At 49.1% G+C, this 22,559-nt stretch overlaps 2 protein-coding genes across 2 annotated transcripts in view; one reads left to right on the top strand and one right to left on the bottom strand.

Annotated features, from left to right (window-relative positions):
• Window positions 1–591: 591 nt before the first annotated feature.
• LOC128274818 (sorting nexin-13-like) lies at window positions 592–6,589 on the top strand. Its single transcript, XM_053013132.1, has 9 exons — window positions 592–704; window positions 791–897; window positions 1,394–1,897; window positions 2,212–3,291; window positions 3,353–3,508; window positions 3,582–3,697; window positions 3,777–4,901; window positions 4,969–5,324; window positions 5,397–6,589. Exons 1-9 carry the CDS (start codon window positions 592–594, stop codon window positions 5,809–5,811), a joined length of 3,972 nt encoding a protein of 1,323 aa, XP_052869092.1. The 3' UTR covers window positions 5,812–6,589.
• Window positions 6,495–22,559, bottom strand: part of LOC128274819 (zinc finger protein squeeze-like) — a 31,636-nt gene continuing 15,571 nt past the window's right edge. The window contains exons 3-4 of the mRNA XM_053013134.1: window positions 9,469–10,423; window positions 6,495–9,363 (exon numbers count right to left, since the gene is read on the bottom strand). Of these exons, the coding sequence (XP_052869094.1) occupies window positions 8,858–9,363; window positions 9,469–10,423 (1,461 nt within the window). The 3' untranslated portion in view covers window positions 6,495–8,857. The remainder of the gene's footprint in view (window positions 9,364–9,468; window positions 10,424–22,559) is intronic.

The raw sequence follows: 22,559 nt of genomic DNA, 5'->3' as shown, positions 1-22,559 counted from the left end.
TCCCAATGGCGGAGGAAATGGGTACGGGGTAAGCAGTGATTTGCCATTTTGCATCGCTTTCTACGTACAGTTCTGGTTTACTACTTCGACTTCTAAAGCAGATAAAAAAGCAAGCGTACAGTTGGTTATCGTGCACCGATTAATCGTGTGTTAAATGCTATATTTCCCGAATTTTGCTATATTTCTTTGAATTTGATTTTACTTTTTTTATATACGAAATGTCACCACCACTCGGCATTGGGCAAAAAAAAACCAACGCGGGGTTAACAACACGCAACGGCATGGTAACGGTAGTGAATATTCATTTTCAAAACGACTCTAGTACTCCCCGGGACGATGGAAGCGAGGTATGCATCTTTTGCACCGGGCTGCAACTGTCATAGCTGTCATTTCACGAACCAAACAAACTCATAACAAAAAAAAAAAAAGTTGTTTTTGTGAAAAGCAAAACACGAGCAGTTCGTAAATATCGATGAAATATGTAACTCCTCGGAGGAGTTCAGAGCGACCGCTGCGGTGAATAATTTGATAATTTGGTAATACTTGATAACTCACCGAGCGCTCGGTGTGCGACGCTATCCTTTCGGCAGGATGGAATTTAAGTACGCTAGCTGGATCGCCTTGAGCGTGGCGGTGTCCATCAATCTGTTCGGAGTGTTCTGGGTCACCACAATGGCTATCGGTTTGATTGCGTTTCTTCTCGGGTACGGCATCGTACTGCGTGTTTGTGTGTGCCGTTAACCATTTGTTGCTAATCTCACTGTTTACGTTGGTCATGTCTTTGGTGTAGCTTTCTGACCATACTGTATTTGCAGCACAGTGATCTAGACAAATTCCTCGACAGTGGACTGCTGGAGAATCCACTGGATGAACCGAAAACGTTGGGCCTCAGCATAGGTACGTAGAGCAACGTCGTTAGCAACTCCTCAAAGTGTTGCAAAGTTTTGTTTCAAATGTGTTTCGGTTCAACTTCCTTATGATTGTGATTGGCTTTCGTTTTTTTATGTTGTATTGTTCATGTCGCTGTTTGGTTTGCTTTATTTCATGCATTAGCGTGATTTGTCTTCATGCTTCTGTCGCTCGTTATGTTTTTATGTTCTGTTTAGTGTACGTCACGCTTTGGTTTGAATTATCTCGTTTAGAGTTTTGTGCTCTGATTTTCGGTTGTTGTCACATGCGCCCCCTGGCATAAATTTCATTCGCGCCTCAATCGAAACCCCACCGTTTCTCTTCTCTCTCTCTTTTTCTCTTTTCCACGACCACCACCACCTTTGCTTCACCTGTACAATTATCCAAAATTCGTCTTAAATGCACCCACACGCACCCCTTGCAACATCCCCGCCGTGTGAATACCGGTGTATGTTTCTGTGTGCCCGATCTATCGTGCCAATAGTTTGCGATCCTAAGCCCGGTAATTTGCTGCTCATTTCACCCAACATCAAAGTTCAAACCGAGTCGTCACGGGCTTCTTCTCGTCACCCGTCAACTGCGGCCACCGATGGCAGTGGAGCGCACGGTGGTGGTCGGCGTCGCAATTTTCTCGATGCCGGAATCGAGTTACTGTTTAAAAAGCGTGAACCGCGTCACAGCGAGCTACCGTCAGCGGCGAAGCCAAACGCAATCACCGATCACCTAATGCACCGTGGCCATTTGCACTTCCACCAACGGGACCACCATACCATTTTAGATAGTAGTCCGGAGACAGGCCAGGCCCCGGCCAACCGACAACCTACGCCGCCCGGCCCGGGTGGTGGTGCAGCCCCCGAGGAGCGAAGTCGCTGGAGACCCTTCGATACTATCAAGATTCACACAGACAAGCGCGCCGGAGGTGCGGGGGGATCATCGGTCGGGGCAACAGAACCGGCGGAACAAGCGGGACGACAGCGGAGGAAAGATGGTAAAACAAATTTGCGCGTCACGCAATCGACTCTAATCCCATTTCACCACCATTCCGTATGCTACAAACGAATTGCTTTAATGTATGTTAGATTTCGCTAAAAAAAATTAGAAAGGCCAGGACACTAGCATAATGTGTGGTGGTGGGTAAGATCTTACATACAACTTGGGGTTAAAGCATATTTCACAGAAAAATAAGAATTGGTCCTGGTCCTGGTGAAACATGTTTTATTCCCACAGAGGAGACTTTACTGAAAAGTAATTTTGTTTCAATCAAAGAGAGAAAGTTAACAGTTTAATACTTTCGCTTCGCAGTTGGGAACGTATCGGTCGGTGAAGAAGTGTCGGTCTCGTCGACACCCCTTTCGTCCTTCAAATCGTACATCAATCATCCACAGGAAGCGCTGCTTGGCCGGGAAACACCGCCCGGTTCGCCGAGGAAGAAGAAAATCCTCAGCGGCAACAAACCGGTCGACAAGCTCATCCATTCCATCCTAGATTACGTGGTGCGAGACTTTATCGACTCGTGGTACACGATGGTTTCGGACAGCCGTGAGTTTTCCGAGTGCCACATTCGTAACAGCATCGAAACGCTCGTGCTGCGCATTTGTCAACGCATCCGATCTGCCGATCTGCTACCGCTCATGACTACACGGTTGATCGATGATCTCGCCAAGCATACGCGCTTCTACCGCCTGGCCACGCAAGAGGTAGCCAACAGTGCGAGCAAACTATCGGTGACCGGGCAGAAGCGCACCAAAATCCACGAGAAACTGTCCCCGCAGAAGCGCAACGTTAAGATGGAAGGCCATCGGCGCAACAAGAGCGAAACCGATCTCACCTGGCAGTTGGGCAATGCGGCGCTGCAGAAGAACGTCGCCAACTCACGCTTCTATGGTACCCAGGCGGACGAACAGTCGCTTATAGACCCGGACACAATGCTCCTGAATTCATTCTTTGGCTTCAGCGAGGACTACCGGAGCGAGTGTATGGATGAGGCCGCGCTCAATGAGTACCTGAAACGCATAGCCGAGACGGTGCTGTACTTTTTGTTACCCGAAGAGGACTTCAACTGCCTCGCATTGCGTACGCTTCTTTGCGCGCTTTTGTCAAACAGTCTGTTGAAACCCCTATTTGATACATTGGCCGATCCGGATTTTGTTAATCTGCAAATTGCGAAACAATTCATGAAGGATCCACCGGCCGGAGAGTTTCTGTTGAAGATGATCCGCCAATCGAGCGACCTGTCCGAGTTGCGCGCCTGCCGCCAGCTAATCACCAAAGAGATGGACGCCAAGTACAAGGACAGCAACTGTACGGCCGAGCTAGGCAGTCTAAAGTACACCCAAAAGTTGATCGACCTGCGCATTAGCCATTTGCAGAACAACAAAAATGGTAAACAATAATATTTCATTTGTGCACAAATCTATTGTTAAAATTGTTTTTTGTATTGAAGATTTTGGCAAAAGCGAGCGCGAACGGGTGTCCTCCAATCTGCCACAACTCAGCCTCGACGATATCCTGCGCAAGGAGCTAGCCGTGTCGTACTATCTGGACTATCTTAGCGTTCTCAACTTGCAAAAATATGTGATATTCTACCTCACCGCTCAGGGTAAGTGGTACGCGGACAAGCGGACAAACGGATCCGAATGCTAACACACTGGGTTCACTGGTGCGTCTTTCAGAATGGAAACTCACAACTAGCCAAAGCTTTTCCGAGATACAGGTGAACAAAACGAAACTAAGTCGTGATGAGGTGCTGCGAAGCATTCGCGAAAAGGCCAACAATCTCTATCGAGAGGTAATCTTTTTGCAGCAAATCTCCCGCCCCGCCGTTCGCTTAATGTGGCGTGTACTTTGTGTTCGATTTGGTTTTCTAGTACCTCCACCATAAATCTTCCAACTACCTGAACATCGATCCGGGGTTAATCGAGGCACTCAACATTCGATTGAAGGATCATACGATACAACCGGAAAACACTTGGTTCGACTCCATCTGCAAGTACATCTACGAGAAGCAAAAGAACGAGGAGGTGTTTCTGAATAACTTCTACCAAAGTTCGGCCTACAAGCAGCTTTTGCGTGAGCTCGACTTTCATCATGCGCCCGATATGAACGATCTGCCGTCGCTCGATCACCTCACCGTACACGGACTGTTGGGTGATGGTTCGAGCGACACGAACAGCGGTGATATCCGCTTTGATGAGACGGATGACGACGACGATGAACCTGTACCGGCAACGGTTGAGCCGGAGAGAGCCAGGGAAGAGCGTGAAAGGCACGATGAGGGGCAGATAGGAACGGACGCCAAGAAACAGAAAGCAGTGGGTACCGCCAACCTTCTGCCGACCGTTGGCAACGTGGCGAAACATGCTCGATCTCACAGTGACTGCACCGGAATGTTTGCCGCCATTAACGATCTCAACATCGAACAGCTACGCCAATCGTCCGACTGTTCGAGCAACGACTCCGGCTCCGAGGCCACGACGACGTATCATTCTGCGCGAAAACCGGTCCCGAGCCCCGTTGCATTGCAAACATCCTCCGTTGGAGAACGAAACTCGGTGGAAAACGCTGAACCGTTGCAACACCACCATCATCAACAGCAGCACCACCACTTTAGGCACAAGCTGTCCGCCCGAATCATCAACACGGCGATCCACTGCGAGGGCCACTACGCAGTGTATGCCATCCAGGTGCACGTGATCGAGGACAATCACCACAAGGCGTGGCACATCTATCGGCGATACTCAAAGTTCCTGGAGCTAAAGAAACAACTCGTGAAGCGTTTTCCAACACTCGAACGAGTTCCCTTTCCAGGCAAGAAAGCATTTCAGAACACTCAAAGGGCCGTACTGGAGCATCGGATGGAGGTGCTAAACCGCTTCCTGGGTGAGATCTGTGCCCGCGCCGAGCTGTCCGAGGACATGATGACTATCATCAGGAACTTTCTCGAACCGGACACCGACGATCGCAAGATGCACGGTGGAACGGTAGTGAAGACGGTAAGTGAACCGGCTGCTGAAATGGAATTCAATTTGAATCGTTCTTCATTCAATCTCCAATCTCCAGATTGAAAGCCTCAAATCGGGAATGAGCAAGATTCGGAATATGCCCGACACGCTCGTTGGCGGCATTTCACGCATGTTTCTCGGCAAGGGACCACTGAAAGAACGCACATTCTACGACATTCAAGACATCCCGACACTGGAGCTGCAGCAAACGGAGTACCCGGCCCTGGCCTCCGCCTTGCATTTGCTGGACGAGGTGTTCGATTTGCAGAACAAATCGCAATGGCTGCGCCGTGGCCTCATCAACCGGTTGCTTGGTGCGCCGTGGGTTAGCCACGCGACGAACAAACGCATAGTCCAGACGGCCGGCAGCCTACTGGCCATGGACAAGCTGGAAGCCATTCTTTCATCCATAATGTAAGTCTTCTACGAGATTAACTATCATCGTTTTCGACGGTATCATTCCTATCATTGTTGCGATTATTGCAGTAACAACATGTGGCCGGAAGGGGATCGCTTCAATCCAAGCGCGACGCTACGGGAGGACAGCACTCGGCTGCGGACGAAATTGGCAGCAAAAATTTCCCTCTTTGCGCTGCTTTCGGACGATCTGAAGCATGTGGTCGGTTCGGTCACGTGCAACAGTGGATTGCTGCAGTTCTTTCAGATGCTACAAAACCGAAAGCTAAACACCCGGCTTCTGCTGATTCTCCTCAATCAGCTGCTGCTGGTGATCTTTCAGACAGAAAATTTCACCAAACATGCCATCGCTGCTTCGTGTCCAACGGCTGTGGCAACTGCTAATACTGACAATGCACCACCGATGTCGTTTCGTTTTGGTTCATCCGTGGGAAGTTCCACTACCGTGACCGGAACAAGCGCCCGCAAAACTGGCAAATACTGAGATGTATCTTGAACGCAGAGACGAATTGTAGCAAATCGTACATTCCACTCAAAAGCGACCAATCGCTAGTTTTGATCGCTAGGCTATTGTATTCGCAACGAACAGTATAATGCTTTAATCGTACCGAACCCTTTTCGTAATTCAGTTTTAAACAGTTTTGTGCCTATTAGCAAGATTGGTTTTAATTGCAGAGAGCTAGGTTTTATTTAGGGATTGTTAACTTGTTTATCTACTTGTAGGTTTTTGCAATTATTTTACATGGAGCAACGGCGGGCGGTGCTATTTAGTCGTGATTCTGAGCCACTAGACACCACTTTGAAAGGCTATTTTAATTTTAGTTACTTTTATTTTAACAAATTGTAGTGCATAGAGGCAACATTAGGTGCATTCAGAGGCGTGCACGTAGGTGTTTTGTTTTTATCACGAAATATTTGATGAGTCCCGTTGCATCGTAATTGAAGATCTTTTTGCCGTGAACCGTGATACCAACTGTGTAAAATTGTACCATAACTCCGTCGGGCTGTAAATTGCATATAATGTAACGTTTGTGCAGAGTAAATACAAACCGGTAGCATCGCATCATGACAGACCTCCGAAAAGACTCATTTGTTTGATTTTTCTCAAAATAAATCATTCATGCTTATTTTCTCAAGAAAAGAAAAGCTACCGAAGGCGTACGGCTTATTATTTTAAATTATTTTTTACTCTGTTTTATTCAATCGTAAAAGATTTGTGTGTTTTTGCATTACCTTCCACGTGTCACCCATGTTCCTGTTAATTACATCAGTTTGCTTTCCTTTCGGACGCCCTTGCTCTGTCCTTCGTTTTTCCACTACCACTGTAGACCATGTTTGCTTGTATCCGCTGAAATAAAGTGCATTTTTCACCGTCATTTTTTGTTGTTGCTTTAATTCATGAACTTTGCGTGCTGTTTTGTTGTGATTTTCAATTATCCTCGCTCTTATCACCGTGCCACTTTGACACAAGCACCGAGACACGATTTTTTTTTGTTTCATTTTGTGTCGGTGCTTTTTGTTTTTATGTTACCAATGAATGATTAAGATGTTTCTGTCCGATTTAGCTTTCTTTGTTATCTCTTTCTGCTACATCCATTCGCCCTACATTTTGTGTTGAATTTTTCTTTCTTTTTCTGTTTTTTTTTTGTTGTTTATGTTAAGTAAATCTCTACAAGCTTTGCCCTTAAAAACTAGACAATCAGAGCAAATCCCTGTCGAAATTCTAGCTGCCAACCTTATCGGATGGTATCGTGGTGTGTAGTGTAGGTATTGGTTTCGTTTTTTTCTGTTTCGCAAAAATGACCTGGCCAATGCATTGCACCGTTCTTTACAAGCACTTCGAACATACGACAGTGTGACGTAACGTACGAGCGACAATTGGGGTGCAAGGAATGGGCCGGGAGAGAAAATGACCGAGTCCCACCGGGGATGGGATGTTACTGATTCGAAATTAAAACGAAGCTACGCACACCACACACCACAGAAGACGTGACTACATACATATTTCATTTACAATTCGTTCGACTAAAAATCTACATTAACAAAACGATCGACGAAACTAAACCGACGCAAAGGAGGATCGTGGACGATCGCTAGTTGTTCTGCGCAACACATCTGCGGGACAGTTGGCGAGTTCCTCTGGAGCTCTGTTGTTTGTATCTTCTATTTCATGTAGGATTATTGAGAGTCGATGTGTTTTGGGGGGGTTCCTGAATGGACCAGCTTCACTCGTTTGTATAAAAATCCTCCTAATGAGTGTAGTTCAAAAAACTAATAATAAACACAAAAATCTACATAATAACTATAATCCTACAACAGCAAGAGAGAAAGGGCGCAGAGTGTTTGCTCCTTCTTTTCGTCCTTCCTGATTTAAATGCACAAAACTCTCCCAAAAACGGATCGATCAGAACGACGAACCACACACACACACAGAAGGCAAGGGAAGAGATACTAACCGTTCGCAGGCGGTAACCGCGCATTGATAGCGAACACGGAGTAACGGCAGTAACACATACGTCCACCCTCACCTCCCGCAAATGCCCACACACATACATTCCGATAAGCTTACCACATACCACCTTTTCGTTCTATTTACAGCATATTTTGTTCCTTCGTCCCGTCTACTATGTTGTATCCGTTGTGATAAGCAGAGTGTGCTGTATGTGTGCTTGCACGTGAGAGAGTGAGCGCGTGGCGGGTATAGGAGCGTGAGTACTCCTTGATAAAATTTTAAACGAAATCGAATTTGTTATTGATGAAAAGTACGGCACACTACATCTAACAAGCCCGCTTTTCACTAGGCCAATGGTCCTGCGCTTCTTAACCGACTACAATCACCGAGATCCGATCCTTTGTCTAGGTACCATTACCCACAATGACCATAGAGAAAGCAAACTAAAGAGATACACTAACACGAAAGGAACAGGGAGCCGAGCGATCGGTGGCGAAATTGAGGATCGATTTCCAATCGCATCCTCTTTCGTCGGGGTTCCAGCAACCCCCAGAACGGGTAGTGGAACCTCTCGCACGCAGCTTACTTAACCTTCTCTGGATATAATTATCTATTACCTTGCTGTTTTTATATATATATGCGCGCGCGTGTGTGTGTGTTTTATGAACGGGACCGAGAAGTAATCAAATCAAAGAAAGAAATCAGACTACGAAGCTACACAGGTCCCGGAGAAAGGGAAAAAGATAGTATCCCGGATCGTAATACGACGAAGGGAAGAAAACTCCATAACAAAATGTGTGCCCTCTACACATCTGTGGCTTTGTGTCTACTGTATCGCGCCCTTGCCCTCGCTACATTTATGCCCTCTAATGATGTTCGTCGTCATTCTTTTCTCGCCGGCGAAAATATTTTTTCCTTTTCCTGGCATTTTCTACGCAGAATAAAGCGCGGCGGCGCGTCCTTCGTCCTTCGCGCCGCGGTCCCATTTCGTTTTGTGCCATTGACCGCCGATAACACCACCACCACCTGTGCCTTGCCTTGCAGCTTGTACAACCGGGTCGGTACCGCGTTCATCAGACTATTTCTCCACCTTGCCGACGCCACCCATCAGTAAGTGTTCGCCGGTGATGAGGCCTCCACCGATGCCACCGCCACCGCCCGCACCGGGTTGATGCGCGTAATTGCGGATCTGATGCAGCGAGATCAGCTGGTTCGGGAAGCCGTTGGCAGCGGCTGCCGCCGCGACCGCCGCGTTCTGGTTGATGGCGGCCGCCTTCTGGTTCTGGAAGTTGATGGCATCGTACAGGTAGGAGGGAGGCCGTTGGGCGGCCGCAAGCTGCTGCTGGTGGTGCTGGTGGGCGGCCGCCAAACTGTTCAGATGCGGTGGCATCACGTTGATCGGCGTGAAGGCCGAGTTCGAGGAGGAGGAATTCGATTGGTTGTTAACGTGCTGCTGCTGCTGCTGCTGCTGCTGGTGCTGCGAGTTGTGCCGTATGACGACCAGATCCTCGCCGACGTCGTCGGGTGAGTTGGCGGACGAGCCGCCGCTGCCACTGCCGCCGCCGTTCAAGTTACGATGATGATCTGGAAAGATGGAACAGATAAGCTACCATCAGGCGCTATCGCACCGCACTGTTGTTCCGTTGGAATTGGAAAACCCGGGCGCATCTCCTACTACACACTACATACCGTTGCCATTGCCGCCTCCTCCTCCCGTGCCACCGTTGTTGCCGGTGCCACCGGCGGTGCTGCTACCCGAGTTGCCGTTGCCACTGTTGTTGCTGAAATCGTACTGTTGCTGTTGCTGCTGCATCGCTTCCGCCAGGCTGGCCGCCGCCGAATCCGGGCTCACCTTCGGCCAGTACGGGTGCTCGCCAACGAGACCAGCTGCCGCTGCTGCGGCCACGTTGCCCACCATACCTCCCATGCGGTTGAGGCCCAGTCCTGCCAGGCCCGCGAGACCAGCCGCGGCCGCATCCGCTACAGCGGCCACCGTCGCTGCCACGTTATTGCTCGTGCTGCTGCCGCCGCTCGCGGCAGCCGCCCCGCTACTACTGTTGTTGGCGCCGGAGGTGGTGCTGCTGCTGTTGTTGTTATTGTTATTGGTCGCACTAGCACCGCCGCCCCCTCGGTTCCGTCGCTTTTCCTCCTTCTCGGCGTGCTTCTGCATGTGCTTGGCCAGGTAGGTTTCCTGCGTGTACGACTTGCCGCACAGTTGGCAGATGTGCGTCTTCAGGTGCTTCGAGTCCTTGTGCTTCGGTATGTGCTCGAGCAGGGAGGCCTCGTCGGTGAAGCATTTGTAGCACGAGTTGCACTTGAACGGTTTGTCCGTCTGATGGCACCGCGAGTGGGACTGCAGGTTGGAGAGCTGCGAAAACGCTTTCGGGCAGCCAGGATGCCGGCATTTGTACGGCTTGTCGCCGGTGTGCGTCCGGATGTGCTGCTGCAGGTGCGACAACTGCGTGAACTTGCGCTGGCAAATCTCGCACCGGTACGGCTTAATACCGAGATGTATCCGCGTGTGCTGCGACAGGTAGCTCGAGTTGGCGAACGCCTTTGTACACTGCGTGCATTTGTACGGTTTGGTTTCCCGCATCTGCAGCTGCCCACCGTGAAGCTGCAGTTCGGCCTTGGCGGAAAAGATCTAAAAACAATAAAAAAAAAACCAAACCATTAGTACACGCTTATCAAACCTTCCCTATAGTACTCCTTCTGGAATGCAGTGACACTTGCAATTGTGTCATTAGCCTCGGAACGACCAATCGGCTGACTCTATTCTAAGAATAATGTTCTTCTGTAAAGATTGTTGTAAAATTTATCGTGAGCACTCTTCGTGTTCCTGTTCTCTGAAAGCAACAAACACCAACAAGAATATTGTAAAAAGTGAGGAAAACAAAGAAAAATTCACGCAACTTCCGTTTACGGTCCAGGGATGCGCGCCAAAGATGGTGGGCCCTACGACCTGTTGCTGCGATGAACCAAAGAGTGGCACGTGGGCAACATACACCCGTTGCTCATCAATTATTTCACGAAACTGATGGCGATGATTTTGTGAGCAACGCAAACTCACCACGACGACGAGTGCGGAGTCGGTAGCTTCGTTTTTGAGCTCATTTTAATGTTCAAATAGTGAGCATAAGAATGACATTAGATTCGAATATTTGTAAAGAACAAAAACCGACTTTCATCAAAATGGAAACAACTACTCTCCCCAAAAGCGACCTAAAACAGCTAGTAGCTGATGTGGCGCGGTCACTGTGAACGACGCGTTAAGGAAGAGGAACTCGTGCCGGGGGGTGGTTGCTGTGTTTAGGTTGCCGTTCCATTCCAAATCTACGTGAGGCTAAGCTAACGAGCCAAGAAACCGGTCTACAGAAACATTGTTTTGTGCTTGTTCATGCTCACCAGAACGTCGCTCCAACGACCGTCGTACCCAAGACGCGTCAAGCGGCGGCGCTAGACGCGAGTGGCAAAGGCACAGTGTCAAGGTCGACGCGCAAAAAGGCGGCTGAAACCATGACGGTGGCACCCCGCACAGTAGTAGGCCACATCAGTGACCAAAAACCTACCAAATCTGACTACAAAAGCCTAGAGCGCGGCTTCGTCATAGATGGCGGTGTTAAAGGGTGATCCTAATTGTTTGTAACATTGTCTGGTGCGCACTCATTCTGTGGTCAATTTTTTTCTCTTTGGCCACCTCTCGGAAAGATGCTTCGTAGCGCTCGGACTTTCAATCGCGTGCAAACAAGGATCCAAATTATCCACACAAGTAACCTAACTAATTAATCAGTCTGCCAAGATGAGAACATACGACGCTACTCGCTCTTGGTCGGATCGACCAGAAACAGCTGAACGAGAGACTCTCGGGGCGCTCGGGGGAATGGGATGTGACCCTGAAAAAAAATATGGCTACGGCCGCGTCTCGCGGCAAACAATTTGCTGCGGTTGCTCCGCTGCTGCTTCTGGTGCGCCTTGCCGCCCCGTGGGGTGTCTAATGAAGATCGAGTAGCATAATATTCCTCTACACCAAGGCACACCACCTCAAGGCCAATTGGATCCGATAGCTGCTAGCTCCTTTCGTTGAAAAGCTCACAAAATCCGCACAGACAGAAGGGAGGGGTCGGAGTGTCCACGATATCCCTACGATTGTCTTCCCGCCGCTGTGGTGGAATCCACTAATTCTAATCGACCAAGAAATACACTTTTGCATCCAATTAATGATACGTGTCTCCGAAATTAGAACGTCATATTAGTTATCAATAGTTTGGAGTAAGAATGATATTTAATGTTGATGATATTGTGGGAATGCCTTTGTCGGGAATTTTGCTGTTTGATGGGTCCTAAATTCGCCTTCTATTAGTTTAGACAGCACGGAAAGAAAAACTATCAACCTAGTAGTTTCCGCTTCGCGTGTCCCCGTGCCTCATTGCACAGATATTACACGCAGATCTGTGGATACAAGGGTGTTCGCTTCACGGTTCGTTTGGAACTTCTTCTCGCGATACGCGTGCTGAAGTGCCGTCGTCAGAGGTCCTCACAGACGGCTGGAGGGTAACGAAAACAAAAATTAATGTTTCTGGTCCCACTCGCATATCGGGAAGAATCTCGTGGGCCAGAAACTCAAGTCACTACTTGAAGCACGCCACGGGCCGTGATGGAGCACGGTGGAGCGAAGTTTGCCAACCTTCCACCGTGGCCGCAGCTTCCATTTGCCGGCAGGTGGCGAGGAAAAAAAAACATATACACCTCCTCCTCGTAGTACGCCAATTGTGCGTCACTCGATATCCATTAGGCTCTTAAAACGAAGAAGCCAACGCCGCACTTGAGTCTCGCTTGCGACATGTGGAGCTAAGCAGCGCGCGGAAGATAAACGCGTGCCAGCGAGTGAGGAGGGACCATCCTGAGCGGTGTCGAGGTTTGCTTGAAACAAATTGCTCGACCGTTGTTGAATGTTGTCATTGATGTACTGCTGCTGGCGTTCGGCAAAACACCACTGAAAGTTAAACACAAACAACGTGACGGTAGAAAAAGGGAAGACAGAGTATTTTGTTTAAATCATCATCCGAATCCGCGCCATCCTTATATTCGTATTAATTTCATTAACCTATCACCAATGTTGACGAACATCTTACAATCCTAACATCTTTTTGGTTGTCTTTGGTGGACATTTTTAAACATATGCATCTCTCAAAATTGCATAATTTCGTCATTTTTTGTCGCATTGGCCACATAGTGATAAGGCAGAATCCACTCCACTCCACTCCAAGAGCAAAAGAGCGTCAATAACCTATGCAATAACATCCAAGACCAAAGTGTAGCTGTAACAGAGATGCAACTTGAAGTCCTTCAAGAACGTTCGAAAGAAGGGGCTCAATCGGGATGATATACGAGGTGTGTTAAAAAAGTAATGATAATTTTGCATTTACGCGGGCTACGTTCGATTTTTGATTTGTGGCGTTATGTTGCTACACATGTCAGTGACTTATGGTGAAAACATCGGCCATTTTGAATAATCAGTCACTTTTTGACAGCTGTTTTGCCCGGACAAGTTTTGGCTCATCTTCGATTTTTGTCTCTTCCAAAAAATGGATGGCAAAGAATCTTTATTAAATTTTGTGTGAAAAACGAAATTAAAAGCGTGGAAGCATTTGAAATGTTGACTGTGGGATATGGTGAAGCTTTTAAGAGCAAAAGCAGCGCTTTTCAGTGGTTCACAAAATTTTCAGAGGGCCAAGAAAATGTGAACGTCGAAAAGCCAAGTTTGGTAGAATGTGAACCGTTTTGCTTACAGTTTTCCTCGATTGCGAGATCGTGGTGCATCATGAGTTGTTGCTAAAGGATAGAACGGCCAATAAAGAATATTTCCTGCAAGTTATGCGCAATTCGCCCGAAGCAATCCGTCACAAATGCCCGGATTTGTGGGAAACCCAAAATTGGCTGTCGCGCTCCTGTTAATCGTGGTTTCTGCGCGGATTTTTGACCAAAACAACACACTAATGATGCCAAAGCTACCGTATTCTCTAGATTTGGCCCCCTGTAACTTTTTCCTGTTTTTTCTTTTTTCCAAAATTCAAATTACAGCTTCGTGGTCAATTACTTTTGGAGTACACAAAAATCGACGATGAGCCAAAACACGTCCAAGCAAGACAGCTGACAAAAATTGACTGATAACTCAAAATGGCCGATCTTTTCACCATAAGTCACTGACATGTGTAGCAACATAACGCCACAAAAATCGTACATACGTAGCCCGCACAAATGCAAAATTATCATGACTTTTTGAACACACCTCGTAGATGAAGGTGACATATGCAAGCGATTCCCCCGGAACGCCGCCCTGCTATCCGCCATCGTCACCTGTTATGCTCTTTTGCTTTTGCGAACACAGTTTTGGGGTTTCCCGCTCATTCTCCGAACCGTGAACCGAGGATGCTTTCGTCCAGGATCCTTTCCATCCTTCCCGCGTCCGAAGAAAATGAAGGAGGAACGGCGTGAAAGAAACATCACAGCCTTCCTCTCTTGGTCGTAGGACCAAGGGAAACGAGAGTAAACTCGGACGTGGGGAAGAAGCAGAAGAAGTAGCACCCGAAAAAAAAAATAAACATGCCTCTCCTTCATGACGAAGACGCGCATTCCGGGGTTCCGGGGTTTATTATTTTTATTATATTTCTTACTCTCCTCCTTGTACTTGTTTTCTGCATTTCCCTTCCGCAGACAGGAGTTCTGGTGGAGTTGCCAAAAGTAAGATAAAGCAGAATAAAGGGCCGAATGGCCACTCGGCGTGGCGAGAGAGCGAGCATATAAAGTGCAGACTCTATCACTCTGGACCCCCGCACAACGGAAGAGCACCAAACAGCGAACCAGGAGCCAGTCCCGATACCGAGGACATGGAAAAGCGACGACGAAGCGAAGGTGTACGAGACCATCATCATGATGACGATGATGGTTGTGGAATCGTTTTGGTTTCTTTTGGTGATGTTTTTGTTATTCTTTCATTTTGTACTCACAGCCACACCGACTCGTGGGGGGGCTCTGCCGGGGCTGGGCTCGGGTTTTTGAATGTGGGTGTGTGTGCCTTGCTTTTCGTTGTCTCTTTCGCGTTGTTGTTTTTAGTAGATGGCATTGTTATTTCTACTGTCATGTTTTTTTCCCCCTACACCGCACCTGGACAAGTGCTGGGGGGGAATTTGGCCCTCGTCGCGATGGACCTCTATCACCGGTGAATTCCCCTCTTCGCGTCATCCGTATCCTGCGCCAACAAAAAACGCGTCCACGCAAGGATCGAAGTGCGTGAGTCAAACGAATCGAAAGGATTACGTGGACGAATTCAAAATCTCTGGGTTCATTTCAGAAACCATGGACGGAGTACGTCAGGAAACCTCCCGTAGAAGGTGAATGCCATAAATGCTCTTTACACCGGCGGACTATATCCTGGAGTATCCTCCACACCGGCAAGGGCGAGTTTAAGTATCTGAAGATAAAAATGTAAACCAAACGCTGGAAAGGAAGCTACGTGCGACCTAAAGGACGACCGAATCGGGGGACAGCAACAGAGAGTAGACCACGCCGCTCGTAGAAATGTGACCGAAGAAACATAAAAGTTGTTACAATCCGTAAAATGTGCCCCCCCACAAAGTGTGTTCCACGTGTCTTGAATGTCCTCGCCACCAACTCACCTTCACGTCGAGATCGTCGGACTCTTCGCTCTTTTCGCGCTTCATTTGAATCGCGGTCGGGTCAATCTTGCCCTCCTCGGACGCCAGCAAAAGCTGGCCAAACACTGGGGCCATAGCTCGGGCCGGCCCGATACGGCGTCTCGGCGACGATGCCCCCTTCTTCCCGGGACCCAGGGGCGTGTGTTCACATAGAAACGCACTGGAAGCACTTGCTCTTGCTGCGCTTTCCACAACCACACACTTCCGCACCGATGCACTGTCCTTTCTTCGACCCCGTGGTCTGTACAATGGCCAGCGAAGACCGAATCTCTCTAGTGTGTTGGGCCCGTTTGTTATTGTTTCTCGCGCTTCCTATAGCCTGGGACGCTTATTTAGGGTTTTCGCTTGAACCTCTCGCTCACACTCGCTCGTTGGCTCTCACTCATCCTCGCTCACGCGTCGTGTTCCAGCAACTCATTTAGCGCCAAACGGAACGGAACGGACCTGAACTGGTTTTCTTCACACTGGAGGCCCGTTCGTCTCTACACACCACCGGGAGAATTGTGACATTTGGCAATCTATCATTTTAATGCTTTCGAGCAACACACACTTGGGCCAGGGCACACAGCCCAGGCAGCCATTGTGCCGAGCCTTGGAGGGTATCAAACAGTTTGAGAATGTGTACCGAAATCCCGGCGAGCGGTGCTCTACCCCCAAAAGCCTGTTCAAGAAAAAACGGTGGCCTGGCTCTCTCTGGCGGAAAAAAATTCTCACGTGCTTCCGTGCTCCGAAAAAAGTGAATGCTCACCGTTTGACTTTTCTCTTATTTTCGCTCTCTCACTCAACTCACGCGAGCGTGTGTGGCGCGCGCTCTCGCAATGCTCACGCGGTGAACCAGATCTGCAAGAAGTTTTTTGTTCGCTCTCACCATGCGGTTCGGTTCGGGGGGTTCGCCCCAAACCGGCACCCTTTTGTAACCCCCCCCCCCCCCCCCCGCGGCCCCTTACAGTAAAGTGGATGAGATTTTTTCTTCTGCGGGCAATGTGCTCCCAAAAACAACAGAGCGAGCGCGTTTGAGTATAGTGAGAATAAGTCGCGAGAATCGAGAGTCACTCGGCGAACCGTGCCGTGCTCACGCGACCGTACGCCGTCATTTTTTTCACCAATCCGCACGGGAGCCCTTCTATTTTTTGCTTGATAATTTTTAAGGCTTTTTTGACACAACACCCAAAACACACGCTCACGGCACACAAAGATCCCAAAACTGGTCGCCAAAAAGGACAGAAGAAGGGAAAAAGAAGGTCTCCTTAAGGCGCGAGGCGGTGGACAGGATCCGCGAATAGCACCTCTACGTGGGGTGGCAATAAAAGGAGAGCAGAAAAAAAGGTTCACATTTCCGTGGGGTAGCTCCCCAGCAGGTTCCCGACGAGCCGCCTTTGATGGCTGATCACCTCACGCCACACAAACATTGTATTCTTCCACGCGTGTGTGTGTGCACATGAACGTGACGATCACCCGTTCCGAGGCTCTTCTCGCACACACCGGTCTCCCCCTTTGGCGCACTTCTTTTAACACAATAGACACACAATAGACGCGGAGTGCACTGGGGGGTGTAGGGTCGGCACTTGGGAGGGGTCAGGCAGGTCATGGCGCCCAAGGGGGAAGGAAATTAAGTAAACAGCGCCAACCTCCAAGAGCACACGCACACACCACATCGCATCACACACACATGCGTACACTCGAATGTGAAGAAAAAATGGCCCCACCACACACACACGGTGGGGGAGCTGCCAAAAAAACAAATTTGGTAACACACGGATATTTTGCGGTGGACACTGGAAAGACGGCAAATTCAAAGCCAGCCCCCCACCAGCCCCCGCCAACGAAAGGGAAAAACTGTGTTTTTCGGTGACACTGCCCGGCGGCGGCGACGGTGGCGGAGTTTCGGTCGGGCGCTGTGTTTTCCTTTTTTTATATCTATTTTTGTGTAGGAGAGAGAGCACAACTCCCGTACTTGCCGACTCTCGGATACAGATTGCGGCGGTGGGCCGACAAAAAACGCCATTCACGGGCCGCCCCGGAGATGGTGAGAGCGAGCGAACGGGAGCGGCGAGAGTGTGTGCGTCGTTTTTGCGCGTGTGGGGGTGTGAGCCTGTTTTCCTTTTTTTTTGGTGGATCCGCCAGCCTGTGTGTGAGACGTTGTGCGTGAGAAGCGCGCGCGCGTCGAGCTCTCGTACGAAAACAAACCAGTTTTTTGTTCGAGCAAATGTACACATTTCTACGCAGTGAGCATTCACCAGTGAGCACGTGTGAGCAGTGAGAGCAGTCGACCGCCGCCGGTTAACTCTCCGGTAGTGGTTGCGACCGAAGGGACCGATGATGAGTGAAAGAAGTAAATTCACCCGAATTGGGCCCGAAAGGGTTCGCGAATGTCGTCGGAACGGCCCTTGGAGAACGAAGAAGCCGAAAAACGCGGTGCACACACGCGTGCGGCGATGAGTCGAGCTGTCAATATGCTCTACAATAACAAAGAAGCTCACTTTTTGCTCTCTTTTGCTCAGCTGTGGTACACGGTGTCGATACATTTTTTCTCTCACAAGCGCTGCACCGCGAGAGAGAGAGAGCCTGCGTGAGCAATGAAAGTGAAGAGAGCATGAGCAGCCAGAGAGAGAGACAGAGCCAGTGAGTGGGTGAGATTGCAACACGGAAAAAAAAGATCGCATTAAAAATTGGACGAGCGAAAAAAAATGTCCGCCAATTGGCGGGGCGTTTTTTTATCGTAATTTTTCCCGATTGAGCGCTAAAAAATACGTAGTGTAAAACGCACCTTTTTCTATCGGTTTTTACACAGAAAAAGAAAAAATTAAACAAATAGCGTCACTTAATGAACATCGTTTGCACATATGGGTTGCTTCGATGCAAAAAAAAAACTCCAATCGCACCAAAATTGTGCCGCGGAAAACATGGCCAACGCTGTTCGCGAAAATGTGTCGTTTTCGTCATAAAATTCAATTACAGACTTCTTTTTTAACAATTTTTTTAGACTCCGCCAAAAAAAAAGATTCCTTTCATTTCCACCTCGCCCTATCTCACTCTCTGGTTGTTTCAGCTAGCTTTTTTCGGGAAAACTCTTCTCGCCGGGCGCACACGGGGCGTCGTCACCACGACCGACCACCACCATCATCATCATCATCATCATCATTCGCACAACACACAGTCAACAGCGGCGTACCACCGAACGTTGGATTTTTTGAAGCGAAAAACGCTTTTTTTTGCCGACTCCCGTCGTTTTCTAACCACCGCGGGTTGGCGCGCTCCCTTTGCCCTACAGAGGGTTTCGGCGCGGAACCGGTCGGCCCCTGGACAGAAGAGAGGAGGTGTGTGTGTGCGCGCGTAGCATATTATGTACAATCGCGGCAAAACGGGAAAAACCTTCCCCGCACACAGCCTTCTCCTCGAAGGGTCCGGGCGCCTGCCGGACCCCTACCTACCAAAGGGACCACCACCACCGGAAGAATCAAAACACCGGAAGAAGGGACACGCGCGCGCGGACAACGGAATTTTTGCAAAATAGTCAAAAAAGAAAAAGGGGAAAAAACGGCCCAACGGCCGTCAATTTTTCAGAGAGACAGAGAGCGGGTAGCGGACGTTCCCGGCAAAGGCAAGGGTCGCGGGGAATTGTGGTGGCGCGTGATGCGCGAAGGGCGAATTTTTGGGTTCGACGACAATTGGACCAGCAGCACCTTCGGACTTCGGCTCACCCATTGTCCAACCAAATTTTGTCGCGACCTCAACCGAATCAACCCTCTACGGGTTTCGTATTTACTTATTGTTTCGCCACACACCAACCGGAAACACGCGATTTTTTTTGTTGCTCCAAACACAATTATTAAAATTTGGCTTATCATATTTGACAAATAATGATAAAAAGCACCAATCGGAAGGCAACGGCAATTTGCATACTGCAGTTGCTGCCCTTCTCGGGCCACTGCAACGCACAACGGACATTGTTTACCGTGACGTCGCCTTGGGGGTAATGAACGACAGCGGCGGCGGCGATGGCATCCCGATGGGTTTTTTGGGTGGAAACGCACGGGAAAAGTGAGAGAATTTTTTCGTTGGCTGCACCAAAAAAAGCGGATTTTGTAGCTTCGTCTTTCGGTGCTGTGTGTGTGTGTGTTTATATGTGCAGCAAAACACAGTTCCCAGAGCACGTTTACTGTTACACACTGCTGCTGTCTGCCGCCGTCTTCCTGCATCCGTGCGGCCGCGGGGATGGGGTGAAGGCCATGGCGGTGCAAGGTGAAGGTGGTGGATCCTCTCTGCTCCGTGGTCATCGTCGCCCCAACGTGTCCCTGCGAGGTCCCTGGAGCGGCACCCAACACCACCACTTGGCCCGTCCAAAAGTGTATTTCACGGAAATGCATAAAACCGCGAAAATCGGCACGCACACACATACGCGCGCAACCACGGATACACCAACACACACACAGCTCGTGAGCAGCCGAAAAAATCGAGCGAACCGAAAAAGAATTCGTAAAAAACGCGAAAAAAAGAGAAAAAAATCCCAACTTGGCGCGTCTGTGGTCTCTTCCGTCTCTCTCTCTCTCACGATGCCTCTCTGTTCCGTTGTCTGCTCTTTCGTTCACACATCCCCCTTCCACACACACACACACACATAGATACGCTTTCAAAAGAAACCGAAAATAAAAAATCGCAGCAACCATCGTCGTCGTCATCATCCGTTCCCCGCGCGCCGTTCAGCAGATTCTCCGTTTTTTTTTATCTTTCCCTCCGGCGGGCGGGCGAATAGCCGAAAAAATTCGACCACCTCTCGCACCGGCCCCCCCCAACCACCCACCCGCGCAGTACACCCCCACGAGATCGGCGGCCCATCAAAATAAAAAAGCCGCGTCCCGACCCGAACCCGCCTCGGCTTTCGGCATGCGTTTTGGGTGTCCGGAGAAATGTGTGTGCGTGTATGCGAGGTTATGCGTGCGCGCGCACGACGGCGACGACGGCGGGGGTGGTGGTGGCGGGCGGGTGAAGCGTTTTATTTATCGTTTTTTTTCTTGCTCATGTTAAGATTCGATTTTTTCCGATGCAGATTCTTGCGCTAATCGGTGAACGTGCACGGGGCGCCGCTGATGATGACCACACATTTTCCACCGACCACCACCGACTTTCCCATTTCGATCAGGCTCCACCACCACCGACCAGAGACGTCGCCGGTCGTCGTGCCCCAGTAACGGAACTTTAATGAAAGCGAAATGAAGAAACGCGATCATCAGCGGTGGCCAACGACAGAGCGAGTGGAAGTGAGTGGCACCACGAGCCTCATCATCATCATCATCTGACATCTGATCAAATATGGGGTTTATTTTGCGGCGCAAGCGACAAGAGAACCAACACCATCGGCCACGCTTTTTAGGATCGAATCTTTCCCTCATCGTCCACCGGCAGTTGTTATCCTTTCGATTCGGCTTCTAGTGTGCGACCAGTCGATGACGATGATGATGATCGTTTGCAATTTTGGGATTTCTTTTTTCTTGTCCCACACACACCCACATCTCAGATCTCTGTTTGTGCGCAGTATCTGTCTTTCTCTCTCTGTCATTCTCTCACACAACCCAGGCACACACACATCATCCGGTTGTTGTTGGTGCAATTTCCTTGGCCCGGCGTTCCGAGCGGCTGCCCAAAAGAATTGCAATCTATTCATCGGAGATTTTTTCGGCGGAGATCGTCGGTGCGGCCACACCACCACCACGCGGACACGCTGCCTTCTTGTGGTCTCTTTGTCAACCAGCCCCGTCGTCGCGCGTCACGTAGTGTGTGCGTGCGTGCCTCTACACGCCGCCGCCGCCTGATGAAGAAGAAGAACCATGATCCCCGCATCGCGCCATGAGAACAAACGGATCCCGATCAAGTGACCCCGTTGCGCAACAAGCGCAACAACAAAAAGTGAACAGCGAGAAGCAAAGTGCCAAAACATGCAACATGTCCCGCGAGTACGATCAGACGCGGCCTCTAGCAATTGGGTTTTGGGCAGGCCAGGTACTATCAGCCCAAAAGCGCCAAGCAACGACAAAAAGGCGAGGAGCTCCCACAACATAAATTCGCTCTACGGTGCAGTATATGACGTAGTCTCCAGTCCAACCACGGCGAAAATTACCAATTACTAAGCCATGAAGTAGAAGACGGGAACTAATACTTAAGGTTCAGGTTCAGTTGAGGACCCATTCTGACACCAAAAGTTTGCTCTGGTGAAGGTCCAGTAAAAGTATAAGGTTGGCTAAAAAGTAATCCATTATTTCTATGGTAGATGACTTTAGTGATCGACATCCCGCGAAGTATCGATCGTACAGTTTCAAGTTCGTGTTCGTTTTAAATCTGAAACTTCACACTTAAAAAAATGCTGTCACTATTTCTTGTTTACTCCATTCAGTTGTGAGTTAACGCGTACTAACGATGGAAGTCAACGAAGAGAAAAATCGATACAACTTACAGTTTTTGTCCGATAAAGGCGAAAATACAAGCTAGGCAGCTGAAATTTCTCATGCTGTTTATGGTGCCAATACTCTACCAGCTAGTTGCGATAAAGTTTGTTTCCGTCGACCCGCTAAAGGTTTTTAGGGTGTTAAAGATGCACCTCGCCCAGACAGACCCGTCGTCGAAAATGTCGTTAAAATCACAGAACTAATCATAGTTGAACGGCAGGTTAGTAGTCAGAGCGTCGACTAGGACCAAAAGATTAACAATCAAACAGTTTTAAGCCATTTGTGAAAAGCTGGATTAAATGAAGCTCGATATTTGGTTTGGGAGCTACCCTATTTACATCAAAAAACATGATGATTCGAATTTTCATCTGCGTAAATTTGGCCAAATGGAACGAAATCGACCCATTCCTTAAACGGATGGGTACTGGGAATGAGGAATGGGATACATACGACAATCCTGTGTGAAAATGATCGTGGTCTAAGCGTAATGGAGCAGCTTAACCGGTCTAATCATGACTCAGGGCCAGGAAGGTTCTACTGGGTATATGGTGGGACTTGAAAGGAATCGTTTATTATGAATTGCTTCCGTGTGGCTAAACACTAAATTCAGATCTCTACTGTCAAC

The sequence above is a fragment of the Anopheles cruzii genome, chromosome 3, assembly GCF_943734635.1.
Source record: "Anopheles cruzii chromosome 3, idAnoCruzAS_RS32_06, whole genome shotgun sequence".
NCBI classification, from domain to species: domain Eukaryota; kingdom Metazoa; phylum Arthropoda; class Insecta; order Diptera; family Culicidae; genus Anopheles; species Anopheles cruzii.
This window is presented reverse-complemented; position numbering and strand designations above follow the sequence as displayed.

Coding starts and splice junctions, on each gene's coding strand:
- LOC128274818 (XM_053013132.1), top strand. CDS start 592: ATGGAATTTAAGTACGCTAGCTGGATCGCCTTGAGCGTGGCGGTGTCC. Junction 898..1,393: donor AACGTTGGGCCTCAGCATAG/GTACGTAGAGCA, acceptor TCGTGCCAATAG/TTTGCGATCCTAAGCCCGGT. Junction 3,698..3,776: donor CCAACAATCTCTATCGAGAG/GTAATCTTTTTG, acceptor TTGGTTTTCTAG/TACCTCCACCATAAATCTTC.